General features: G+C 39.9%; 1 protein-coding gene across 1 annotated transcript in view; it reads left to right on the top strand.

Moving 5' to 3' along the window:
• Positions 1 to 21,913, top strand: part of tex264a (testis expressed 264, ER-phagy receptor a) — a 57,862-nt gene extending 35,949 nt beyond the window's left edge. The window contains exons 3-4 of the mRNA XM_035632615.2: positions 14,931 to 15,102; positions 20,529 to 21,913. Coding sequence (XP_035488508.2) covers positions 14,931 to 15,102; positions 20,529 to 20,893 — 537 coding nt within the window. The 3' untranslated portion in view covers positions 20,894 to 21,913. The remainder of the gene's footprint in view (positions 1 to 14,930; positions 15,103 to 20,528) is intronic.
• Positions 21,914 to 23,014: the final 1,101 nt, after the last annotated feature.

The raw sequence follows: 23,014 nt of genomic DNA, 5'->3' as shown, positions 1-23,014 counted from the left end.
GTAATGCTATGAAATTTTAAAAGTATCGTGATTTCTTTCTACTGGCAATATACTCTTGAACTTTTGACATTTACAGTCAAACATTCTTTAGCAGTGTGTTGTCTTGTCTTGCACATGTCCTACTTTTGCAGCTTGGGAGCATGTGCTTCCGAGCCACTGCCATTCAAACAATATTGTGTCGTGTGTTGTGAAGGCTGAGCCGCTGAGGGCTTCGTCGCATTTCGGTGCATCCCTGTCTTTTGAGGAAGGCTGTCAGGCAGAAGTCCATGACGTGTTTCATTCTAGGAAGCAGCCAGTGGAGACATTTCCAGAATCCATGTTCCTGTCATCTTCATTAGAAAATCGTAAAAACCGTACCTGCAATTTCCAGGTTGTCCTTCACATCCTCAGGCCCCATCTCTCATTCTGATGTGCTAGAGTAAAAAAAAATAATGTGGCATGTTGTTGCTTCCTATGAACTGCCAAAGTCTGACCTTCATGCACTCTACAGATCAATATCTCTGCCAGGTACAAATACATTTATTAATTCAGTCTGGTTTGGAGCAGCATCCAAAAGCTTGAAGGCTAAATAATGTATATGCGATTCATGTGGCCTGACAGTCGGTCTAGTTTTGACCTGAGCTGGCTTATGTGGCTAACTCAGGGCTGCTGGTGTTTGGTCTTAAATGAAAGCAAGTGTTGCTGCTGACATAGACCTGTCTAGTTTTCCTACGGGACCCCGCAGTCCAATTAGTATCTTGTAGACAGGTTTGGAATGTGAAACGTGAAAAACCTGAAAGTAAAGGTCCAAACTGAAAATGTCAGCCTTATGAAATGCAGCAGCACTGCACTTGGTGGACAAACATCCCTCAACCCAGTGTCACTGTAGTTGTAAGTTTTAGCAAACTGCCTCTGTGTGACAGGAAATGCTGACTATAACTTTGTTATGGAAAGTATTGCAGCGGCATCAATGGGTTAGAAAAAGTTTAAGAAAAGTACAAATGAATATCCTTGTTGTGTGTCATAGAAAGCTGGTAGGTATTTAAAGGACCCAAGCTCGGGGAAGTTAAAGAGTGACAGATAGAGGAACAGTGTTAGAGGTTAAAGTTTCACCTTCAGGGACAGCTCGTAATGAGTACATATCAGAGGTGGACAGTAGTGACAGTAATTGGAGGGGCACTTTGGACTGATGGACAGAAATAATGGTGGAAAGCAGAGTGATGGACAGTCTAACAGAGGGGTTTTATTCTAACACAGGGCTTCTGGGGTAAGGATTTTCTTAGCTCATTAATGTGTGGCTCAATCGACTGGGCTTGTGGAACAATGTGATATGCTCTTTAGAGAAAAGATTAAGAGTATAGTACAGTAACGACAAAAGAGTCAGTATAACATACATCTAAATATGTATATATAAAGATAGATAGATACATGCTGGAAGATAGAGAGGGACGCCCTTGCTCTGATAGCATTTGGTAGATTGTTCCACCATTGGGGAACCACACATGAGAACAGACTGCATTATTTTATTTTAGCACAAGGATGCAACATACAAAACTGTGAACAAAGGAAGGGATGGATAGTTACCAAACATAGAAATAACACATTTAAATATCTAAACATCCTGACAACTGAGTAAAAGTCCACCTGCTGGTGAAACTCAGCTCATAAATCAATGCTAATATTGTAATGTCCAGAATCCACAGCTAACAGTGAGTTGAATTGTAAACTGTAAATCAGATTTTGCTCTTTACTATAGGGACTTCACCAAGACGGTGAGTTGGTCTTGTTTTTCTATGCTTAAACAAAAACCATCCTCTCATTATTTTGAATGTAAGAATAAGCTTTAGGTGTTTAATTTGTTTTAATATTTTAGTAATTCCAGTCTTTAAATGACTAAATCTTACCGTATCATTGTACGGTACTAGTCATTGTCCTTGTTATACTTACGATATGAGTCTGTTATTATCAGCTGGACTTTTCCGTAGGCAGAACTCATCCTCTGAAGTTGGCAGCATAAAAAAGTTTGGACTCATGAGATGTGAATTTGAACGCTGCCAGATTCACATCTGTATGGAGCCGGCCGGTCAGCCTAATGTAGAATCAAACAACGTGGCACATTTTCTCCACTCATTTTATATTGGTGTTGCTAACCTCGTCACCGGCCCACCGGTAGGCTGGACCACCAGGAAAACTCCCACTCCTCCAGATGGTCTGGCTGTTTCTGATTGCCAATATCCATAGAAGTGTTATTCTGAATAACTAAATCACTAGCGTCAGAAGGCACAGAATTTTCTTTATCGTTCAGATGGCATCATAAGTGACATAAACATTATTACAAAAGAAGAGTGGTTTATTTTTAAGAAGATGAAGAAGCAACTGTGCCTCATGCGCAGATTGTGTTTTTGTTGAGAGGACTTGAGCAAAAAAAAAACAGTGGCCAAAAGGATTGAAACAAACAACATAAAGCTGGTGTTTACTTCACTTATTCTCAGCTCTTGTGTGTGTCTCTGTTCTCGACTCATCAAAACACAGCAAGCCTAATTTAACATTGCTTTTGTGAAAGTTGTTGTTAATGTTAAAAGTGCCTTCATATCGACGATTTGGTTAAAGGTATCAAACTCATAAAACTGACCTGACTGCCAATGTTTTGTCCCATATTTTCTCATATGTCTCATAACATTCCCCGCTCAACTCAACACTCTCTTAAACTTTTGTCCCATTTTCTCTTTTCCCCTTCCTTCTCTATAAATCCGTTCACCCTGTATTCTTCAAACTCCCGCTCCATCTTCTGTTCCGGGTTCCTCTTTCGCTGTACCCATAAAACACAGTCATTAGAGCATGATCAGGCCGAGAGGAGCACAGAGGGGACGTTCAGACAGGAGCCCTGACAGCAGAAGGGATTGTTAATTGTAACCATTAGGCTGCCGTTGTGCCACGCTGACAGAGCTTTAATGGAGGGTGGCCTGTGGTTTAAACATGGCTCTTGCTGCGTGGACAGCAGCAGGACTAAAGCGCCTTTAGCTCAGACCCAAACAGCTTCTGTTTTGCAGCTGACACTGGATCAGCCCTCCCTGTGGTTTTGCCTGGTCTTTGGGGATGGAGGCGTGGAGCTAAAACAAATTGTTATCTTTTGTGACTCTTAAAAACACGGCATTAATTGGACGAACCGTTTCCTGTTTTCTTGCCTCTGCTCCACTTACATTGAATGTGCCTGTGGAAGTTCGTTTGCGTTCTCGATCAGCACTCTGTTTGCTGTATGTGCAGTTTTAAGCAGATTAATTGACAGGCTCAGGCCCAATTAAACTCATATTAGCCACTGTGCTGTGCTGCTTTGAAGACTGTAATACTGAATGTATTTTTGTTGGGTGTCATATTGGCTCATGTTCAGAATTGAGACAGGTATGTGCAGCTTTAAAGTATCAGCAACATTTTTCATCTTGGCACTTTGGACTTCAGCTTTGTGCTTCAGCCCGTTTTCCTCACGAGCAGCTGCACATGTCGAGGAGAGAAGACAGAGTTTTCCCTCTCTGGGCGAAAGATATAGGTTTTAATAAATACTCTACAGGATTTTGTGCTATCTCTCCAAGTCGTGTATTGTAACCTCGCTCATACATCATAATTGTCATTTTGGTAACAACATATTTTTGTCACTAACTGTTATGACCGTTTGATAGTTTTGTTACTCAACTCGGAGGAAGGCTCCACATCCAAACTACTAGGTTTTTGTTTTAAAACACATCGCTGCTGCCTACGCTGGAGACGTTTGAAACCCTGCTTTCCACGTTTAGTAAGGACAGACAAAAATGGAGACGTTCAGAAACTATGACACTGTCACTTGCTTTCAGTTCCTGATTGGTTCTTAATGAGTCATGACTCAACTACCTGCGGTGAAGGATAAACGTCGTAATCACTTACTGTCAATAACATTTCAACTTCATCATCGTCGGTCCAACAAAAGAAATCCCTCGTCTTCCTTTTCACAATTGTCATTTCTCATTCATAGTATTTACTAGGTAACCAGACTAACTAAGTAACCAGAGTAGACTGCAGAGAAGACTATCTGCCTTTTGTTTACACATGCACGCGCATAAATCACAAAAACTTCAATCCACACACCTAGTCAGATTTTTTTTAACTAAACAACAGGAAAAAAAATAGTGAAGAAGACCTAGTGAGAGGCTCTTCTTTGTATATGTCCAAGGCTGTGTGGATCCTTTTGCTGATCAACATGACCTGGCTGGGCTTGTGAAACGCTTTAGCTTTAGTTCTCTATTCCTGTAGAGTGTTCTGCTCTTGGGGCTTTTCAATCATCCACATGCCCAGCAAGGGGATGGAGAGCAGGGAAAACACAATCAAACCCACAGAACTCCATTCATTAATTCATGGTCAAGGGTTACCAAAGATACCTAATGTGTCAGGCTGCATCTGTGTGGCCATGAAATGACACACAAGGCATCTAGAATTTTCAATTTGATGTAATGGCACAATTAAAAGAAACCTGGCATCAATTCGTGTTTTTTTTGTTTTTGTTTTTTAAACAGTTATTGTAGAATAGGCAAAACATGTGGAGTTACTTTTTAAATTAGGCTTTGAGAAGTATTCTTTTGGTGTAGTCCTGCCAGTAGCCTTTCATACTATGATGTGTGCACCATGGCCACGTGTGTGTTTAGATGGTGTGTGCCCTCCTCCTGTGTGAATCCCAAGGAAACGTACCCTTGGTTTATTTATAGAGAGGTGGGAGAATGCCTGATGTTTCATTTCTTCGGTTATGAACAAGTCACATTGGCGGGGAGAAAAACAGATGAAGTGAAGCCTGATCAACAGATTTATGTTTATCTCCATTGAAAATGAATTTGGATGTGTGGAAGGAATGATTTTCATGACTCATTACATCTATTCTGTGGAAGTCTTTTCTTTAACTGTCATGTAATTTTCTTCTTTAGCCAAATCCCAGATCTGTTGTTTGACACAATTTTAGATATGTAAGATCCACATGTGAAAACTGATTGACTGTGCATATCAATGATGCCTCATTTTTCGTTTTTTAGCTGAGCTTCATCATGCGACGGAAACATACCAAAATGCCACTTTTATTGAATTAAAGGCCTCTTGACATGTCAGAAATAATTCACTAATAATGTCTCAGTCCCAACATGACGCCTCTGGGTTTACACACTGCAGCGGTGTGCAGAGACTTATTATGTGGCATACATTGATGGTGCTGGGAACACGAGAGGCCTGCAGCAGAAACTAATAGATGGTCCAGTCTCTCTCCATCACACAGCCACTGTCCACATCCCCTACTCATAATTGTATCTCATTAGAATAGAGATGTGACTATCCCTGACATTAGACTCTCAGATTAAAATCTCAATTAAATGTGGGAATCTGCCTGCCTGTTTAATATTAATCACCATTCATATTCTTGCATTTCCATATCCTACTTGCCATGCAATGGTTCATTGAATTTGGAAGCTTTAATGGCCACAGCTAATTGACGGCAAACCAATCCAATGGTTTTCTTAATGGCCTCATGCTTTCTGTAGAATATGTTTTCAAAGGGTAATCTCAGAGCTAATGTAAAGCTGTTTGCTTTTATTTAAGCTTGTGTTTGGAATATTAAGTTTCCCTCTCGAAGGCTGCATTGAAATCTCTGAAGGCACTGCACTTGTGTTTACCTGCATTCAAATAAATGGTTTATTGTTGTTTTTCTCCAGTAACCTGACTTCCTAAGCATAATGCAAATGAGAACCAAAGTTTCCACAAATTCAGTCAGGGATTAAGAGAAATATTGTTAACACTGCCCCCGTAAATGGTGAACTGGGATTCTGGTTGCTCTTTAAAGTGCACGTAACAGAGCAACGTTTTCAGATCGGGGAAGGTATTGACAATGTGGTGGTATTTAAGGAAAGCTCATTACTTACCAGCAGTACTTCACTGTACCCAGGGTACAGAAACATAATCTTAATTTATTTTAAGCAAAACTGAAATAAGTATCTCATATAAATAAAGCCACAAACACACAACAAATCAAATGTTACAAACGGAAAATAAAATAACTGATAAAATGACAAGAGTAAAAGTCTAAAACACAAATAACAGTTTCAGCTGAAAGGAATGTCATTAGTTTTTCAGGTGTTTGGTGACTGGAGAAATTAAAACTTTAACCTGATGATGGAACTAGATGAAAAGATAAGGGATCACAAATTATTACGGTTTGTCTTGGGGGGGGCCTGAAAGTGTGTCCAAAAGTTCATGGCAATCCTTCATCCTCAAAAGCAAAAATGTCAACCACATGGTGACACCAGAGGAGTTGGTGGCTCACCATTGATGCTTTCAGACATGCAATGAAGTCCCGATATTGTCCTGAACTTCTCTGGAGGGGCTGTATGTGAGACGCAAATGTCCGCAGATGTTGCTGCAGACATCCTCCAAAACTTTCACCGCCAACCCCATTGTAAAATTTCCAGATAATGCCAGAGTTAGCCCATGTTACAATACAGCAGGAAAAGGTCCTGATGCAATTCTGCTAACATTTTCTGGAGTTCATGTCTGAAAACGGCTCAAGTGAGCTTGATTTGTGCTCTTGAGAAACACAAATATCTGTATAACTTTCATAGGTATAACTGTTCATTGCTGTAACAAGAGCCACAGTGGCAGGGTGGCAAAAAATGTGGTCAGTGGTAGGATAATAATCTGATTACTGACCAACTTCATGTACATTAAGTATGGATTTTTACATTTCCTGCCCTAACCTGATTTCCCATGTAAGCCTTATACTGTGGAGGACACACTGATGTTGTCAGTTTACCTGCTCAACCCTTATACATTATCGTGGAACATAAGATTAACAGTAGATTTCATAGTTTCAATGTTAATTGGCCTTATTTTAATTTCTTTTATCTTCTTGGAAGTTCAGTAGCTTCCAGGCGATGACGTGGGGGGAGTTTATGATCCACAGTTGGGAGACTAGCTAATGTTATTGCCTCTCACCTCTTGCCAGCTAACCAGATCAATTGTGGAGGACCTCTGAAGACCACAACAGCTGCTGACAGAGTCACTATACTTGTAGCTCATCAAGTGTTTCTGCTTATTGATCGCAGGGGTGCATGGAGAGGTTGCAACAAACCCATCGCCCTGCTTTGTCCGCTCCTCTTGCTCCATTTTCAGTCCTGAGATATCGTCTACCTCCTCCCACAGCCCTCTTTGCGCAAGGAGGGCATGAGGAGGCCTGGGCTTGCTGAGATGGATGCAGAAAATAGCCCCATTGCCGGTAGAATGAAAACACCCTGTTCTGGGGAAGTGTGTGACCGTAAGGGACAGTCTGAATTGGACACCTCTGAGGTGTGAAGTAGGGTTTTTGTCTCTTTCCACAGACGGGAAGGGGAAGAAGCTGTTTTGGTGGGTGTGAGAAGGGTGGACTGTGTGGCTGTAATAGTGCAATGGACCAAGGGAGGGAGAGAACTCTTGGGGACTGTCACCAATTTTCACCAAGCGTCAGCCAGCTTTTGTATTAATTTTCTTTTTTGTCTGCCTGGGGACCAGGGTGAGATATCATCCACCTATAAATAGACGTGTGTGTCCATATTGTTTTCGTGTATATGGATCTGTACATAACCCACTGTGATGAAGTGGCTCACATCCACGGCTACGGGCCAGGGTCTTTCTCCGTCTTGCTGTAGGGTCCATGCAAAGCTGTAGGCTGTCACTGTGAATACGGGGCTGAATGATTGTTGAGTCTGCCTTTCATTATTCACCACCGCTCCTCAGCCATATCTCATGTCTCCTCCCTGAAGGGGAGGGGGAGGTGTGCTGTCACTGATTCTTACTGCTGGCAAGACAACAGCTTTTTCTGTCTGAGGATCAGTAGTTTCTTCAAATGAATGGATGTGTGAAGGATGATTCCATCCTTGGAAGGTCTTTTAGATACTACCAACCTGTTATCCTGAATGTATTCTATTGTGTAGTTGTGTAATTTAATTTTAAGGTGCCTGTGCGCACACTCCCTCAAGCTGCCTCATCATCCTTTTCTTCCAGTGTGTGGGGCAATTCTTGTTCCAAAAACATTCATAAATGTGAGTAAAGAGCTGTGTTACATACCACAAACCCTAAATTTAGAGTGTATGCATATTCTGACATGTCTGATATGCTTTGAATTTTTTCCAAAGACAACTGATGTTGTACTGACCTCTGATCTGAAGAAAGGCTATGAAATTTCCCAGCACACTACATACAATATCATTAATCAAAGTTAGCATGCAGAGACACAAAGTATATACCAAATACATCTATGGGAATTTGATTAATTGGACTATATTCAAATAAAGTATAAAATATGTTACCTGTCTTTTTTAAATTTACTTTATTAAAACATTATTGTTTTATTCTTTGCTGAAAAAAAGAGATATAAATAATTCCTAAGTACAGGATAACTGTATTATATTTTACTATATCAATTTTTAAGATTTTCTAATATAAAAGTAAAAGATTTGTGCCTTGAAATGGCTTCCTTTGTCAAACACATTGCTCCATGCTTCCTGACAAGGAAAGGTAGATTAAAGTTCAGGAAAACTCTGAATACATACATACATACAGTTTCACTGTATCAAAAAATGCTAACTGCATAAGTCCCATATTGGACATTGATGCAGCTTTGCAGGTTTTTTTGTTTGTGTCAAATTTTAGAGCAAAGGTATTGTATGATTTCATTGTTGAATTTTACAAAGTGAAAAAACTCAGTTCAATTAGTTGAATGCTATAATTGTCTGTGGTTCACTTCTCTGGTAAGCATTGTTATATTTCTTTGCTCTGTAAGCAGTTTTGGAAATCATTTCTATGTGGTATAGGGGTTGCTCAGGTCCCAGATCAATCTGTGACCTCTGACCTCGGCATAGATAATGTGTAACCACAGACACTGCTGACTATGATTTACACAATGAAAACAGAGAGATAGATGGAAGGAAGATGTTTAGTGGAAAGTAGGGAAACCTTTAATGCAGTCTCAGATCCTCACATTCTCGGACAGACAGTGGTTTCAGAAAGTATTCAGACTCCTTTACTTTTTTTGACTCTTTCGAAAAATTTGATTAGCAAGTTTTGCCCATCAATATACACTCATCTACTCATGATGGCTATGTGATCAGTTTCTCATTTATAAAACGTTTCAGTATGAACTTGTCACTCTAAATAGTTGCCAGGTGCATCATGGTTGCTTTATTTATCATTGAGATGTGTCTAGAACTTGATTGATTTCCATGTATAGCAAATTGAACTGACATACAGCCCTGTACATCTTCATTGTTCATGTCCAAGTGTTGCAGTTTGCCTTTTTGGTAGGTACATTTTTCCTCAGCCTGCCTGGTGATATTCTGAATTCACTAGAATACCCTCTAACATCTCCAAGAGAACTCCACAGGACGTGCTGCTTCCAGCTGAGATTTATGTGTTGGTGGAAAGGGTAATGAATGTAACGGTGGGTGTCTAGTTGAAACAAATGAACATCGGCCTCTCCCTGCTCAGTGTTTTTGCAGTTCTTGGAAAGGCTGATGCTTATTTGAAATGCAATCAATTTTGAGCCTGTGCTCTTTAGAGAAATTAATAAGAAATTGATTTATTGTTCTTGTCATTAATTGTATGAAAAACAGTGTAGTGTCTCTCTAGTGTCTCTTTATTTTCAAATTTAAGGGAAGGGCTCCAAAATTTGATGTGTTGCGTTACTATAAATCACTGATGAGCTGTTGAAAAACAATGCTAAAAACGGACAAAGGAAAAAGGATCCAGAGTACATTGCCAGTTGCACGTCCAACCCTTAGTTTACACATTGTTTGTAAACTAAGGGTTGGATGTGCAACTGGCAATGTCTCCAGTCAGACCCCTTGATATTTGCCGTGGTTTACTCCTGAACTTTGTGAAACGTCTGTCCTCTTGTGAGTAAGATTCTACAACGTCTCATGTCTCAAAATACAAACAGTGAGCCCAGAGATGAGACATGAAAAGAAGAAACCTAATTTTACCTTTTTTTTTGGTCTTTTGAAAGACTGTAATACTATATACAGTGTCAGCATTGATCTCTTCTGCTATAGTTAAGACCCAGTTGCTCCGTGGCCATGCTTATACTTCAGAGTCAGTTAAATGAGGCAGTCAAGCTCCAGGGGTGTTATTATCTATGTTTACGTTCCTCTTATTGGTATTTCTATTGGATGAGGGATGCTGTGTACTCGCAGAGCAGCTGCTAGAGTGGTAAAAGACTCCGTAAATCCCCATGAGACTCCTCCCCTATATCTGTCTGATTTTTGCATCCCTCAACTGTCCCTAAACACATTCAGACACAATATACACACACGGACACATTCACGGGGTAAACTTTTTTCAGATAACTGTCCTAATCGTTCCTGATTTACACCGACGTCTAGTTACATCAGCACTTAATGAACTTGCCATTTAAATGAAGTGCAGCGCTAATTTCTTCCTTACTCTCGTTTGTTCCATGGATCGAAAATCCTATCAGGTTTCGGTAACACTATAAGCAATGAGTCGCACTAAGAGAGACGAACATTGTCCATTTGTGCATTTTCCTTTTTGTGTTAATCTTTTCTCGACAGTACAGTACAGTAGACTGGTTTAACTTACAGAAGTTGGATTTGTTAAAGGCACCTTGGGTTTCGACCGCCCCTCGAGAAGACGATTATGAAGCTCATCTTGATTGTTACAATTGCAATTAAACTATTCCTGGGAGGCTGCTCAGTGAGCAATAATAATAAAAATGTGATTCTTTTATCGATTTGGTGGGAAATTACTGCTTGTATCAATCTTCGTTTTCAAAGAAGGTAAAGGGTCATCTACAGAGCTGCACCCTGGGGATGTAGGAGATTGTCTCGGTCAAGGGCACTTACGCAGAACTGATGCTTGAACCTGTGTCCTTTGATCCATTAAATGACCGTGTCACAGCCGGCTGTGTCACTTTCCTGCACATGTAATGGCTTCATTAAGATCTCACGGTCTCTTTCTACAATCCTGTAAAATCCTTTTCTGTCTATTAAGGAACATTTTTAAAAGACACAAGTTCACGTCAATGGGACTTCCCCGCAATTGTGATACCTGAGAGCATTTAAACACGTCTTTGACTGCTGTTAAATCAAATGTTCCCATAAAGCAGCTTTGTTCTTTGATGTATATCACCCACAGCCTCTGTCTGTTGTCTCACAGTTTACATTGCCATATAGCAGAAAAGAATACTGAAGATATATTTCAAGTAGTGCTTACAGTCACGTTTTTTTTTTACCATCAACACTGTTAGGCTTTTCATTCCAACTTAACTCCACGCTGTTAGAGTCTCTCTAATTGGGATTCTTTCCTTCCTTGAGAAGTTGTAGCCACACACAGTAGTGAGTCTTCTTCAGTCCTCTGCAGTGCAGCACAATATAGGTTTGTGAATATTCTCTTCAAAAATAAAGGTATAGTGTGATTTGCACATTTAATTTGAAAGGAGGATATTTTGTATAGCAATCAAATCATTACCTGTATTCTCCTTCAACCTCTTGCTCTCCACTAATTTAAATGAACCATTCTAATAGACAAAACACTTCAGTGCTGCAAGGTCATTAATTATTAAGAGTGAGTTTGCATAACATAGAAAGAAGGACTGGGACTAAAAGTGACCCAATTTGTTGAACTATTGTCTGTGGAATATATTGGTTTTGTGGTATTGATTTCCACCTGCTGATTCCTTGCCCACGATGATGCATCAGTGTTGAAAAGGAAAAAGTGTGACTGTGATGATTATAAATTTGGATTATGAGACGGTTCAGTCTCATCTACCTCTGTGTCCTGCAGGAGAGCACATTTCAATCCCAGCAGCTCCCAGACGCAGACACAGGTTAAGTGGATGCATGTTGACTCTATGATGGGCTATGGGGAAATAGATGGCACCCAATCAAATGGCACACTTGGAGGCAGAGACCAGAAAAGGTCCCTGGGAGCAAATAGAACATCTTGCCTGTCATATAATTAAAACATTCAAGCCATGATTGAGATTTGATTTTGACAGGACAGTTAATCGAGCGGCTATTTCTTTATTAATTTCCCCGGTGAGGGGACGTATGGATTACTGCTCAGGGAAATGGTCAATTAAAAAGTAGAGTTAGACACATGTTGTAAACACCTGGTGGGCAAGGATGAAGGAAAATACTCACCTGCTGTCAGTGCCATCCTTTTTCAAAGGGGAATTATCATTAATGTATTTATTTTTGCCTAAAATAAATTACAACACAGTTTTTCCAATTAATGATTCTGTGGTTTGTGCCTGTGTATGTAATATATACATTAAAGCCTTTAGGGGAAATGGAGTCAGAGTTCTTTGAAATACATCAAAGAGCAACATTGATATCACAAAAATGTGAATAATATAAAACAAATAATACAACGGCAGATTAAAGCTTTGGAAAATACCTGCAAGGTGGCACACAATTGAATAAATGTTTTAGTTTGAAGAGAGTCACTCATATATTTTGGCATTATGCCAAAATATGTCTGGAATAACAGTTAGAACAATATTATTTTAGATAGGTGTGGTAAAACATAAAACATGTTTATTAAAAGTGATGTAATAATCTGTTTCCATAGGGAAAAAAGCACTAACAATCAATAACAATGCAATAATCCAACTACATGCTGCTGTCAGAAAGAGAATGACAACATTTCAGAAATTAAAAGGCATGTAAACAGCTATGTGGCCTAAATATTGCTGCAAACCTATAATTTTTTGCCAAATTTTTATGTGTATCAACTCCTTTGACAACTAAATGTCTGTCTTTTAAACACAGAGGAATACTGTGGACTGGATCACTGACAGCATGCTCCAGAATGATGCATTAAACAGTCGCCCCCCAAAATGTTGTCTCATGCTACAGCAATGACAAAGTAGTGCTAATTAACTCAGGCAACAGCAAAACATTTTGAGTGCGGTAGGAAAATTTTCTTTGACATTGCCTCTGCTCAAAGCAAAAAGATCTGCATATGTAACCCAGCGAGGTCTCATGCCGCCATGGAGGGCTGAGCATATTCAGGGTTTTTCATTTCTACCTCAGATGATATGAGGTGATTCACAGTGAGCTCCACCTCTCTGGCTGATGGTTTGTTAATCAGTGAATTCAATTGATGTAGTCTGCAGTAAAAATGACATCCATCAGTCCCTGGCATGGGCGGTTGACACCTCTTACACAGACAGAATATTAACACGATGGACGAGTTACTGTTTAAACAAGGCAAATGTGTCTGTCGCTAATTCACACATGCAGCATATTGGTCTGCATCTTTGTCACACGCTTTTTTCTTTCTCTTACCTGTCACAGTATACCTTGGAGACCTGTGTGTGCGCGTACATTCGTGCGTGTACCTATAATATAGTGAACTGTCTTTGTCTCGATTTTCCTGCTCATTATTGGCGCAGGTTCAAAGAGATGGGTACTCATTTGCATATAGGCAGCCCCGGGGCTGGAACCCCTGTGTGTAGCAGCCAGGTGATTCATACCAACTCCTACCCTCTTATTTTTTGCAGAGGATTAGATTAAAACCAATCAGTCAGCCCAGATCACACTGACCCAGAGGAAAATGAGTCAGGTGGCTGCTGTTGGACCATACAAGATGTTTATTGCCCTCTGCAGACAGCCTTTTGGTCGCACGGCCATCATGGCAACAATTAAAGAGGGATTTATGAAATTCTGAGACCGTTCGCACAGTGAAGGGTAGATCAGTGTGAGCTTAAAAACATATTTATTGTGTTTTATAAAGGGTGTGATCTATCTGTTAAAATGTCCATATGGGAAAAATTATTTGAGATCCCAAACAATAAGCGGAACACAAAAATTCATACTATCATGTACATAAACATATTGATAACGAGTTGTTTGATTTTGGCACTGCTGTTAGTTGAATCTATTGTCAGGCAGTTTTGGCCGCAGCGCTGTGTCTCATACTAAAACATTCATTTATCACTTTGCAACCAATCATTCCTAAATGCAGCTCGCTCAGCTCACCCAGGCCTTCCCAGCGCTACTCTGATGGTCCCACTGGAAAGCTCACTTTTCTGCAATCCCTTGAGAACTGTATGAAAGCATTAAGCAAAATCATGGAAGGCTTTTTAGTGAAAATATGGTATAATATTTATAAACTCTTCACTTTCTACGTACACCACTGGAGAGGGCAAACGCAGACACGCAGATGTGTATGGTAATGCAGCTTTAATGGACTCACATGGGAGGGCATATATTCATAATAATATGTCAGAGACAGTGTGATGTCAGCAAAGTGAAGACATTTTAAAGCTACTGTACATATCTCAGATATGTTCTGCTTGTCTGTGGCCCATCGATAAGCATCACTATGTTATCCATATTTTCATTTTCAAGTTATAGCAGCAGTTTTAAGTGAGAGGCACATTTTGTGGAGTCCTTGAATGTTAATGACTGTATTCAAAAACACTGCTTTCCTCGGCAGAATTAGCATCAGTTGCAGCCTCCTGCATGTTCTACCCAGACGCCACATAATGTTCTGGAAATGATCCTGCTGTTGGGCACGCGTCTGACTCGGACAATCTCCTGCTGCGTTCTTCATAAGTAAACGGAAAGTGTCCGGACCCAATGTTCTGCCTGTTTTCATCAAGATCATCAGTTGTTTAGAATTGATAATCACAATGATGATTTTTGATGGTGACTTTTTCTAAACCTGAAAGTATGACTTTGAGTCAGTCAATATGAAGCTTTCTGCCCTGACTCTCTACCCTTAACTACCTTGATGATGTTTTTGTCACTTTCTCTTTCCACTACCTGGATGTTTTAATTATAAAAGGTCAACAACTTTACAATTAGAAGGACAGGAAAAAACGGATTGGTGATACATTACAGTATGTTATACTGTACATTTCACTTTTTGCTCTTTTTATTTTTCTTTCACAGGAGAGGAAGCTGTGTGCATTCCCAACCATTGAGATCTGCGGTACAGATGTCATCAACTATATGGTTCCACTGTCCCGCCAGACGGACTTCTTCGTTCCAGAGATGAAGGAGGAAGTCAAAACAGATGTGAAAGAGGAGGACTCTGATGAGGACAGAGGAACTGACATAACAGGTAATAATTTGTTAATTCCAACCCAACACTTTTGTTGCTGTTGATCCCCTCATTAAGAAAAAAAGAAAAAGACAGCTTACATCAGTAAGATCGGCCAAAGAACATAGATTGTTCTTGTTTTATTTTGTCAGGCACTACACCGACTCCCCTCCTGCCCCTGATCACTGAGGACATATGATATATGAGACTCCATAATTGGTCTGTCACTGCAAGTATGTGTCTTAGCACAATGTCCTCTTGCAGCAATTACTCTTCCAAACTTGCTAGACCTGTAGGTTGTGCCCACGACAGTATTGACTTTGTCTTTGAACAAATCCCCAGAGAAAGTAAATGGTTCTGGGTTGAGAGAGTGGGTGCAGTTGGGTTGATTTACATCAGATGCTGTCTTCCTTGAGCTTAGATCACATGACATCTCTTGTAAACACAGCTTGGAGGTAGAGAACAAATAAGGAAGCAGGTCTGACATGAGCTGTACATGTTAACAGGTTTTGGCATGTTTAGATTGCAGTCGCCATCCAAGCAGAATGGTGCCACCTGTGACAGGTAAAGGCCTCTCTCCAGAGAGATGCAGCAGGATTGTCTGCTGTAGAGCCACTGACATTCTGCTGAACTGAGAGTCAAGGCTATTTGCAACTTTAAATTAGTTTGTCAGCATAGCAGCACCAGACCGACAAGTTTAGATTATTGCTTGCCTTTCTACCAAATGAGAAAGTTAGTAACAAAGAACCAGAAGATGATGCAGCATGGTAATTCAGAGAAAATTAAGTTGATCTAACATGATTTATAATCACAAAAAGAGAAAGTAGTTTTGTAATGTTGGTGCCTTTTATTCCCCAGTTCACACACACACACACACACACAATTTTTTGATTTCTTTCAAAAACATCACTTACCCCTCAGAAAGTGAAGCTCCATCAGCCCAAATATCTGACTCCATAGTTGCTATCTATTCTAAAATGTTTTAAAGTTTTTAATTCATCAGAAAATATCTCCTTTAAAACCTCCTGATATCAGTGGTTCGATATTAGATGAGACTAATACCACACTCATGTCTATGGAGCTTGCCGCAGAGAGGTAATTAGCTTAGCTTATCATGATGACTGGAAGCAGAAGAAAGCTGTCTGGCCATCTCCAAAGTTCTACAAGAACTTAAACTCACTAATTAATATGTTAAATATCCTTTGTTTACTACTAACACAAATGGAAATGTAAAACCTAAGAGGTAGAGTTTTACTGTGTGTTCAGTCAGAATGCAAAGTGAATTTCAGAGGGCAATTGTGTACAAAGTCATTGTTAGGATGGCTCTAAATGCAAATTCACCCATGGGGAGTGCAAACTGGTATAAAGATGCATCTGCGTGAGCTGCAAGATGTTTCAACTTGTGCGAAATCTTTGGGGATCCCAAGGCTTTATGAATCTGCTTCATAAACATACAGACACAAGAGGAAAAAGGAGGCAAATTACATAAAACAAGAGTGAGTTCTTAAGTTGAGCTGCCACACAAGTCGGTGCATTGGTTGTTTTGGGGGGATAAACACGAATAGTCCAGCTGTCAAATGAATGTGAATGATGCAATGTGGAAATTGGCTTTGCTTTCTGTATGAATACACCTATAGAGGGAATTGACTTGCTGTTTCAGTTTCTTAACTGCAGCCAGATACAGTGACTTCCTGGAGTCTCCACTGTTTGCCCCTGCAATTTTGCAACGACAACAAAAGTGCATCTCCGAAACTAGTTTTACCTTTATTGCAATATTCCAAATGTTGGTATATATGGGTATAAATCAAATTCAAGTCTATCTTATTGAATCAAATAGCTGTATAGGTAAACATAAGGCTTTGGGATCACATAGCAGAGAACTCCACTTATGCAGGTATGTATGTACATTTTTGTTGGGGCAACAGGATCCAAGATTGCTACACAAGTTGACTTAAACTGGGTAATTGACTCCTGTTCTCACGGTGGAAAGACATAGGAAAGAGACTATAAGCGTCCATGAAATTACCAACTGTACAAAGGTAGAGGCAGGTAATTGAGGTTTGTGAACCGTATGAAACATCGTGGTAAACTTGGATGCACAGATTGGCCAAGGACAAACTTTTGAAAGTTAAGTGTCTGTAATACCAGCATATTAAGTATTGAGATTCAACGAGAGGTCAACATGAAAATTAAAGTCACCAGCAATCAAAATCGTCATGTTCACAACAACTGAAGATAAAAAAAAATCCACATCATAGTCTGAATTGACCATAAACTCTGATTTCCTTTGTCCCGCTTCCACCATCCCAGCAGAGAGAGGCAGTAAACACTCAAACAAACACTTTTATGATAATCTGGTGATCACAGCAGCCACTGTATGTGCTGCGGAAAGCCTGTTAATCTTTTGAGGACACAAACCAGACTCAGTGTAAAACAGACCACTGGGTTTCATTTCTGTACCATTTATACCAATAATAAACCCTCACATCATCGCAGAAGGCCACATGGGGACTTATTGGAGTCAGCCAAGGTACAACCCTACAAAACATGGTAATGTTTTGATAAACACATTTTAAATTGTTTATGGAGCACATTTCTTTTTAATAAGCTTGATTGTAAACACTGGGTAAAATGTTTTACACTTGGCTGATGTAGAAAAGTGTCAATAAAGGTCAAATGCAAAATGTAGTAACAGATGTAGCAAGTAAACTATGAAATACGTAGCTTATGACTTTAACGCCCATGTAAGTTTCCACTCCACTGCGCAGAGACATTGTCACCCACTGAAATGAAAGATTGGAGCAGATTGATCACATCACATCCACTATAGAGTGATGAGGAGACTGTATCCTCGAGGTATGTCTGAGGCCGACAACAGCGAATAAAAATGAGGTCGTCACTGGTTCACCGCTTGCGCATGTGTATTGTTACATCTCCTGGAAGTCCAAAGATGGCGGGCATGTCATGTATTTTCTTTGATTTGACACCTTTTGAGCATTGAAATTCTGCGTTTAACTTAATCTGGTTAGGCCAGGGCCAGGGTCTCTGCATTTCCTGTCACACTTTTCTTACCATCGACTCACACTCTGATTCTCCAAACTCTCAGCCCTGTCTGTTTAATTACCTTCTTATAAAAACCCTCTCCTCTGTTTCAAATAGTTTTTGAAGAGCACGTCTTTGAGTCTCTGCTAATAATCCCAATGGGGCCAATTTAGCAACTAATTTAGGTAAATGTTGTCTAAAAGACTTTCAGACGCACAGCTTGCTTCAACCCAGGTACCAATTCCAGGACTCGCAGCTTGCAGTTGTAGAGGGAGTGAAAGGTGTCCAGTGTGCTGAGGCTGTTCCTCGGGGGGGCATCCATACAATTGCCCTAAATAGACCCATTATTTCCAGCAAAATTCGTTGTATTATAAAAAATATCTCCCAGGAAAAGTCATTTTTCAACATGCAACATGCAAATGAAAAATAGATCATAATCCCCATCTATATGCATTTTTTACATTCACACTGGACCTTTTCCACTGAGTCCCTTCCCAGCTGTTATGTTTGGACCTGCTAGCTAATCAACAGCCCCATAAATATTATATTAATATATTGTGTTTTTTCAAATGCAATCAGGGTTAGATCTGCTGGATGTGATAATTACATTGTTGAGTTTTACTGAGATTCAAATGAATGAAAAGAAAAGACTGACCTTAGTAAGGTGCTCTGAGACTCCCTGTTTGTTGTATTTGGGTCCCTGATGACACATTTAGTGCAAACACACTTTGATGTGCGGATGAGATTTATTTGGAGTGTGAAAGCAGCAGGAAAATGGATTGGACAATAATGTTTCAGTGTCCTGTGGGGTAGTCGCATCAAGTCAAGTCAGATTTTACTTGTTGAAGACATTTAATATCAAGGCCATTCCTTTTTAGCAAGATAGGATGTGTCGGGTTCAAACTAAAAAATGAAAATCTGCAACGTGTTGAAGGAAATCACGAGAGACAACTCTTAAAAAAAATGAAATAAATAAACAGCATAAAATGGATTAACCCAGATGTAAAGAATTAAAGAGTGTTGGTTTGGAGCTTTCGACCGAGTCAATCATCTCAACTTGAACACAGCTTTATAATTTTTTCATAATACCACACACAGTTGAAAGACAAAAGATATTTTATAGATTTTTGCTGAAATTTGCTCAGTGAGCAAGAGATCATCTGTGGAAAGCTCACTGAGAATATTCATTGTGTTGGTGGTGTGCTTTGCCTCTTTTTTATATGTATCAGTTATAATTTTTGAATTTTCTCTCTTTGTTAAATTAGTTGTCAGTTTACAGTCACACAGTGCTTTTCACTCTATGAACTGTCGAGTGTTGAAACCGGTTTATTTCAACTTTCCCGTTTCGTACTTTTGGATTTTCCCGCAATTACTCTAATCACAAACTGTGCACATTTATCTTCTGGGTCACTGAAGCGCAAACACCTAAGAATATGAGTAGTTGGAGATAATGAATGGCTGTTCAGTGTCAGAGAATCATAGATCAAAGGCCAATTAGATTCAGCTTTAGTCTTAAAGCATTAGCAAGCTGATCATGTGGGTGAGGGGATCTCCACCAATTAGGCTAATGGACGTTTCTCATGATGATTTCAGATATGTATTATGGGCTGCGGACAGCAGCAGCAAGAACATGTCCTCCCTCCAAAATATAGACAGCTGCACAGAGCCACAATACTGGATAATTAGATGTCACTAACATGTTGTTCTGTGGTCTGTGACTTCATTTATCTTCTCTAATCCGGTTTCCCTGAGCTCAGCTGCAGCATTGACTGCCGATGAGCTTTAATAACCAGATTCATGCTGATAGCAGTGGGGCTGGTATCACTATAATAAAGTATTGATTCAAAATGATTTAAGACAGGTCTAGTGAATTTGAAGTGACCAGAGGCTTAGAAGTTCTATAGGAAACAACTTGTTGTTTCTCATCTTTGAATGTGGATGGCAGAGGATGTATGTAATACAGTTCTTTATAACATTGCAACATCTTTGATGATCCTTTGGTTGTGTAGACATTCGTGGTCCCCAGAGGATGGCTTTGTTGATCCCCTGACTTTTCCTCTAGCACCATCAGTGGTATTTCTGATATTTATTGGGGTCACCGGTTACTTCTTTTCACAGTACCTACCACATCATAGCTTGATTTTGATGTGTTTTCATGCCCAGTACTGATACTAATCTTATGTTCAAACTAGTGTGCTAAACATTTAGTGGGTGCACGGACCTTAATATCTAATCTCTGGAAGTATTAGTGATTTCTTTACACGCCTCTCTGCAAATTAGCTCATATTAAATCCGGTTACAGACAGCTGTCGCTTACTGCAACTGGGTTTTCCTCGTCTGTAATCATTTTATTTCATTAGACAGGTCTTCTCATGGAGCCCATGTCCTATCCTGTTTTGCTACAGGTGCGGATTCCCACAGTGACGTGAGCTCAGTGAGCGGCGGCGTGCCCTGGGACAGCAGAGAGACCTCCCTGGCTGCCTCCACCGCCGCCTCCCTGGCCTCTTCCCTGCCTCTGAGGGACGTAATGGATGCAAACGAAGACATTAGGCACAGGGACCACAGCGACAGAGACTCAAATGAGTCGTTGGGCAGCGGCTCGTCCTTTGAAGAGCTTGACATGGATCAGGAGCAGCAGGAGGGGCGAGGAGAGAGGGAGGAGAAGGAAGATGGGGAGGAGAGGGAGTTCCCTGAGGGTGACGATGGAGCTAGGGAAGCAGTTGAACTCGTGGCTGAAAAGAAGGAGTCCTTGGGGGACGGAGAGGAGTAGGGAGGATGCCATGTAACACTGGCATGCTAGAGAGTTTCTCAGTTGTTGCTGTAGCTGGTTATCTCTCATTTAATCTTGATGGTGGATCTAAAGGTGATCACGCCAGGACCAACATGCGATATTTTCTGTGCCATCTAATTCTCTTTTTGAAGCCTGTACATTCTGTTATACTGTAATCAACAAAAGAAATTCTGATCTTATATTTAAACTGTCCGAATAGAACAGCAGGGTTCTTGAAAAATACAAATTTTTATCTGCACACAATGTGCGGCAGATGAGAACCAAGGTTTGATTAAATCTATATTTCATTTCAAATTTTAATATTTTGAACTTGAAATTTCTGCTCAGATTATAAGTGACACACTTCATCCAAACATCCACATCGAAGGAAAGACATTGGATCATCATACAGTATCTTTTTTCCCACAGTTGATATCGTACCCCACTTTCAAGGTCACGTCTTGAGGAAATTGACGTCACGTGTTTGTGTGCATTACCTGACTTTGTTGTTGTGATATATAGTAATGATTGGGGTTAAAAATGTTTTTAAAGAACCTATTTCATTGTGTTAATTTTTCTTTTATTTCTTTTTTTTTCCTTTTACGGAAAGTTTGTAAATCGTCAATCACACGGGGAATTCTGAAGACTGGGGCAGAGAAAAATACTTCCGTCAACACCAGTGAGGACACCAGTAAAGAAACACCACCGTAGCCTCCAAGTCGAGTCAAGTATTTTCCCATTGGATACTGTACAGAACATTTAAGTGTCACGCTCCAATCAGATTAAAGATTTTTTTATTATTTTTTATGGTAATGTTCCCTTCTGTTGTTGGTTTGTTAAACCACTTCACAGTTCTGTTTGTAACCAAAATTCGCTCACTTCCAGTGACTAGCTGTGATATGTTCGTAGACTGAAGTTGTTGGTGCTGTGAGACATTAGAAGTAATGTACAGCAGATGGCCATGGTTGTGACTTTGTCTGTAATAAAAAAATAACAAATAAAAATTCCAGAGGACAGATATATCAGTTGTGCATAGATGCTTTTGCACAACAAGTCCTGTCACCCTTAAGACAAGGATGTCTACTACCTAACACAAAGCTACTTCATAACTACTCTGAGGACCAGTCTTATCCTTTTTTATTTGCCGCCCAACAGAAATGGGGAGATGTAATATATACATAATATAAGTGTGGGTCTGCGTTTTTGTACAGAAGTTATTGGTGAGAGAGGGAACGCTTCATAACTGATGAAATTAAATTAAATTTAACTACTTTCATCGGTTTCACATTGTTAAGATGGCCAGTGCCATTGATTCTTTGGAAATGGCATAAAAAAGGAATTCAAAAGTGAAGGGAAAAAAAGAGTTTATACTGGTCTAATGTGTTTTTCTGCACAAATTGATCAATTTAAGCACTGCTGTTCTAAGGGAGCAATTCCCCTTGGCACATTTGGAATCTTGATTAATGTGCACAAAAAAATCTGTGGGTGGCGAGCACAAACACAAACAAGATATTATCACAAAATGTTACTACATCCAGATCAACAAGAGCTGCATTGATCGCACCAGCATGTAATTGAGTGATTTGGCATTTGTGTCATTATTTACAGTACTTAATGAGTATTGTGACCTATGAGTACACATGTTTTGTTCCGAATCCAACAACACAATGTAGTAATCTTACTGGTTAATACACAACAACAAAAATGCTCTTATTGCTCCAGGTCAGGCCGACATAATGGCAGATATTGGCTTGCCACACATACAGTATATTGTTATGTAATGGTAAATGGACCGTATTTAGTATATAGAGCTTTTCTAGTCTTATCGATCATCCAAAGTGTTTCACAGTACAAGTACCATTCTCACACACACACACACACACACACACACACACACACACACACACACACACACACACACACACACACACACACACAGTATATGCAGCTCAATTTAGGGTAAAGCGTCTTGCCCAAGGACAATTTGACCTGGGGATTCCAACCAGCGGCCCTATGGTTAGTGGACAAGCCGCTCTACTTCTTGAGCCACAGACACCCTATGTGTTGATGTATAAAAATGAATATCAATGTTTATTATGGATCTTTGATGGCAGATGACAT

This window comes from Scophthalmus maximus, chromosome 6 (genome assembly GCF_022379125.1).
Source record: "Scophthalmus maximus strain ysfricsl-2021 chromosome 6, ASM2237912v1, whole genome shotgun sequence".
NCBI lineage: Eukaryota > Metazoa > Chordata > Actinopteri > Pleuronectiformes > Scophthalmidae > Scophthalmus > Scophthalmus maximus.
This window is presented reverse-complemented; position numbering and strand designations above follow the sequence as displayed.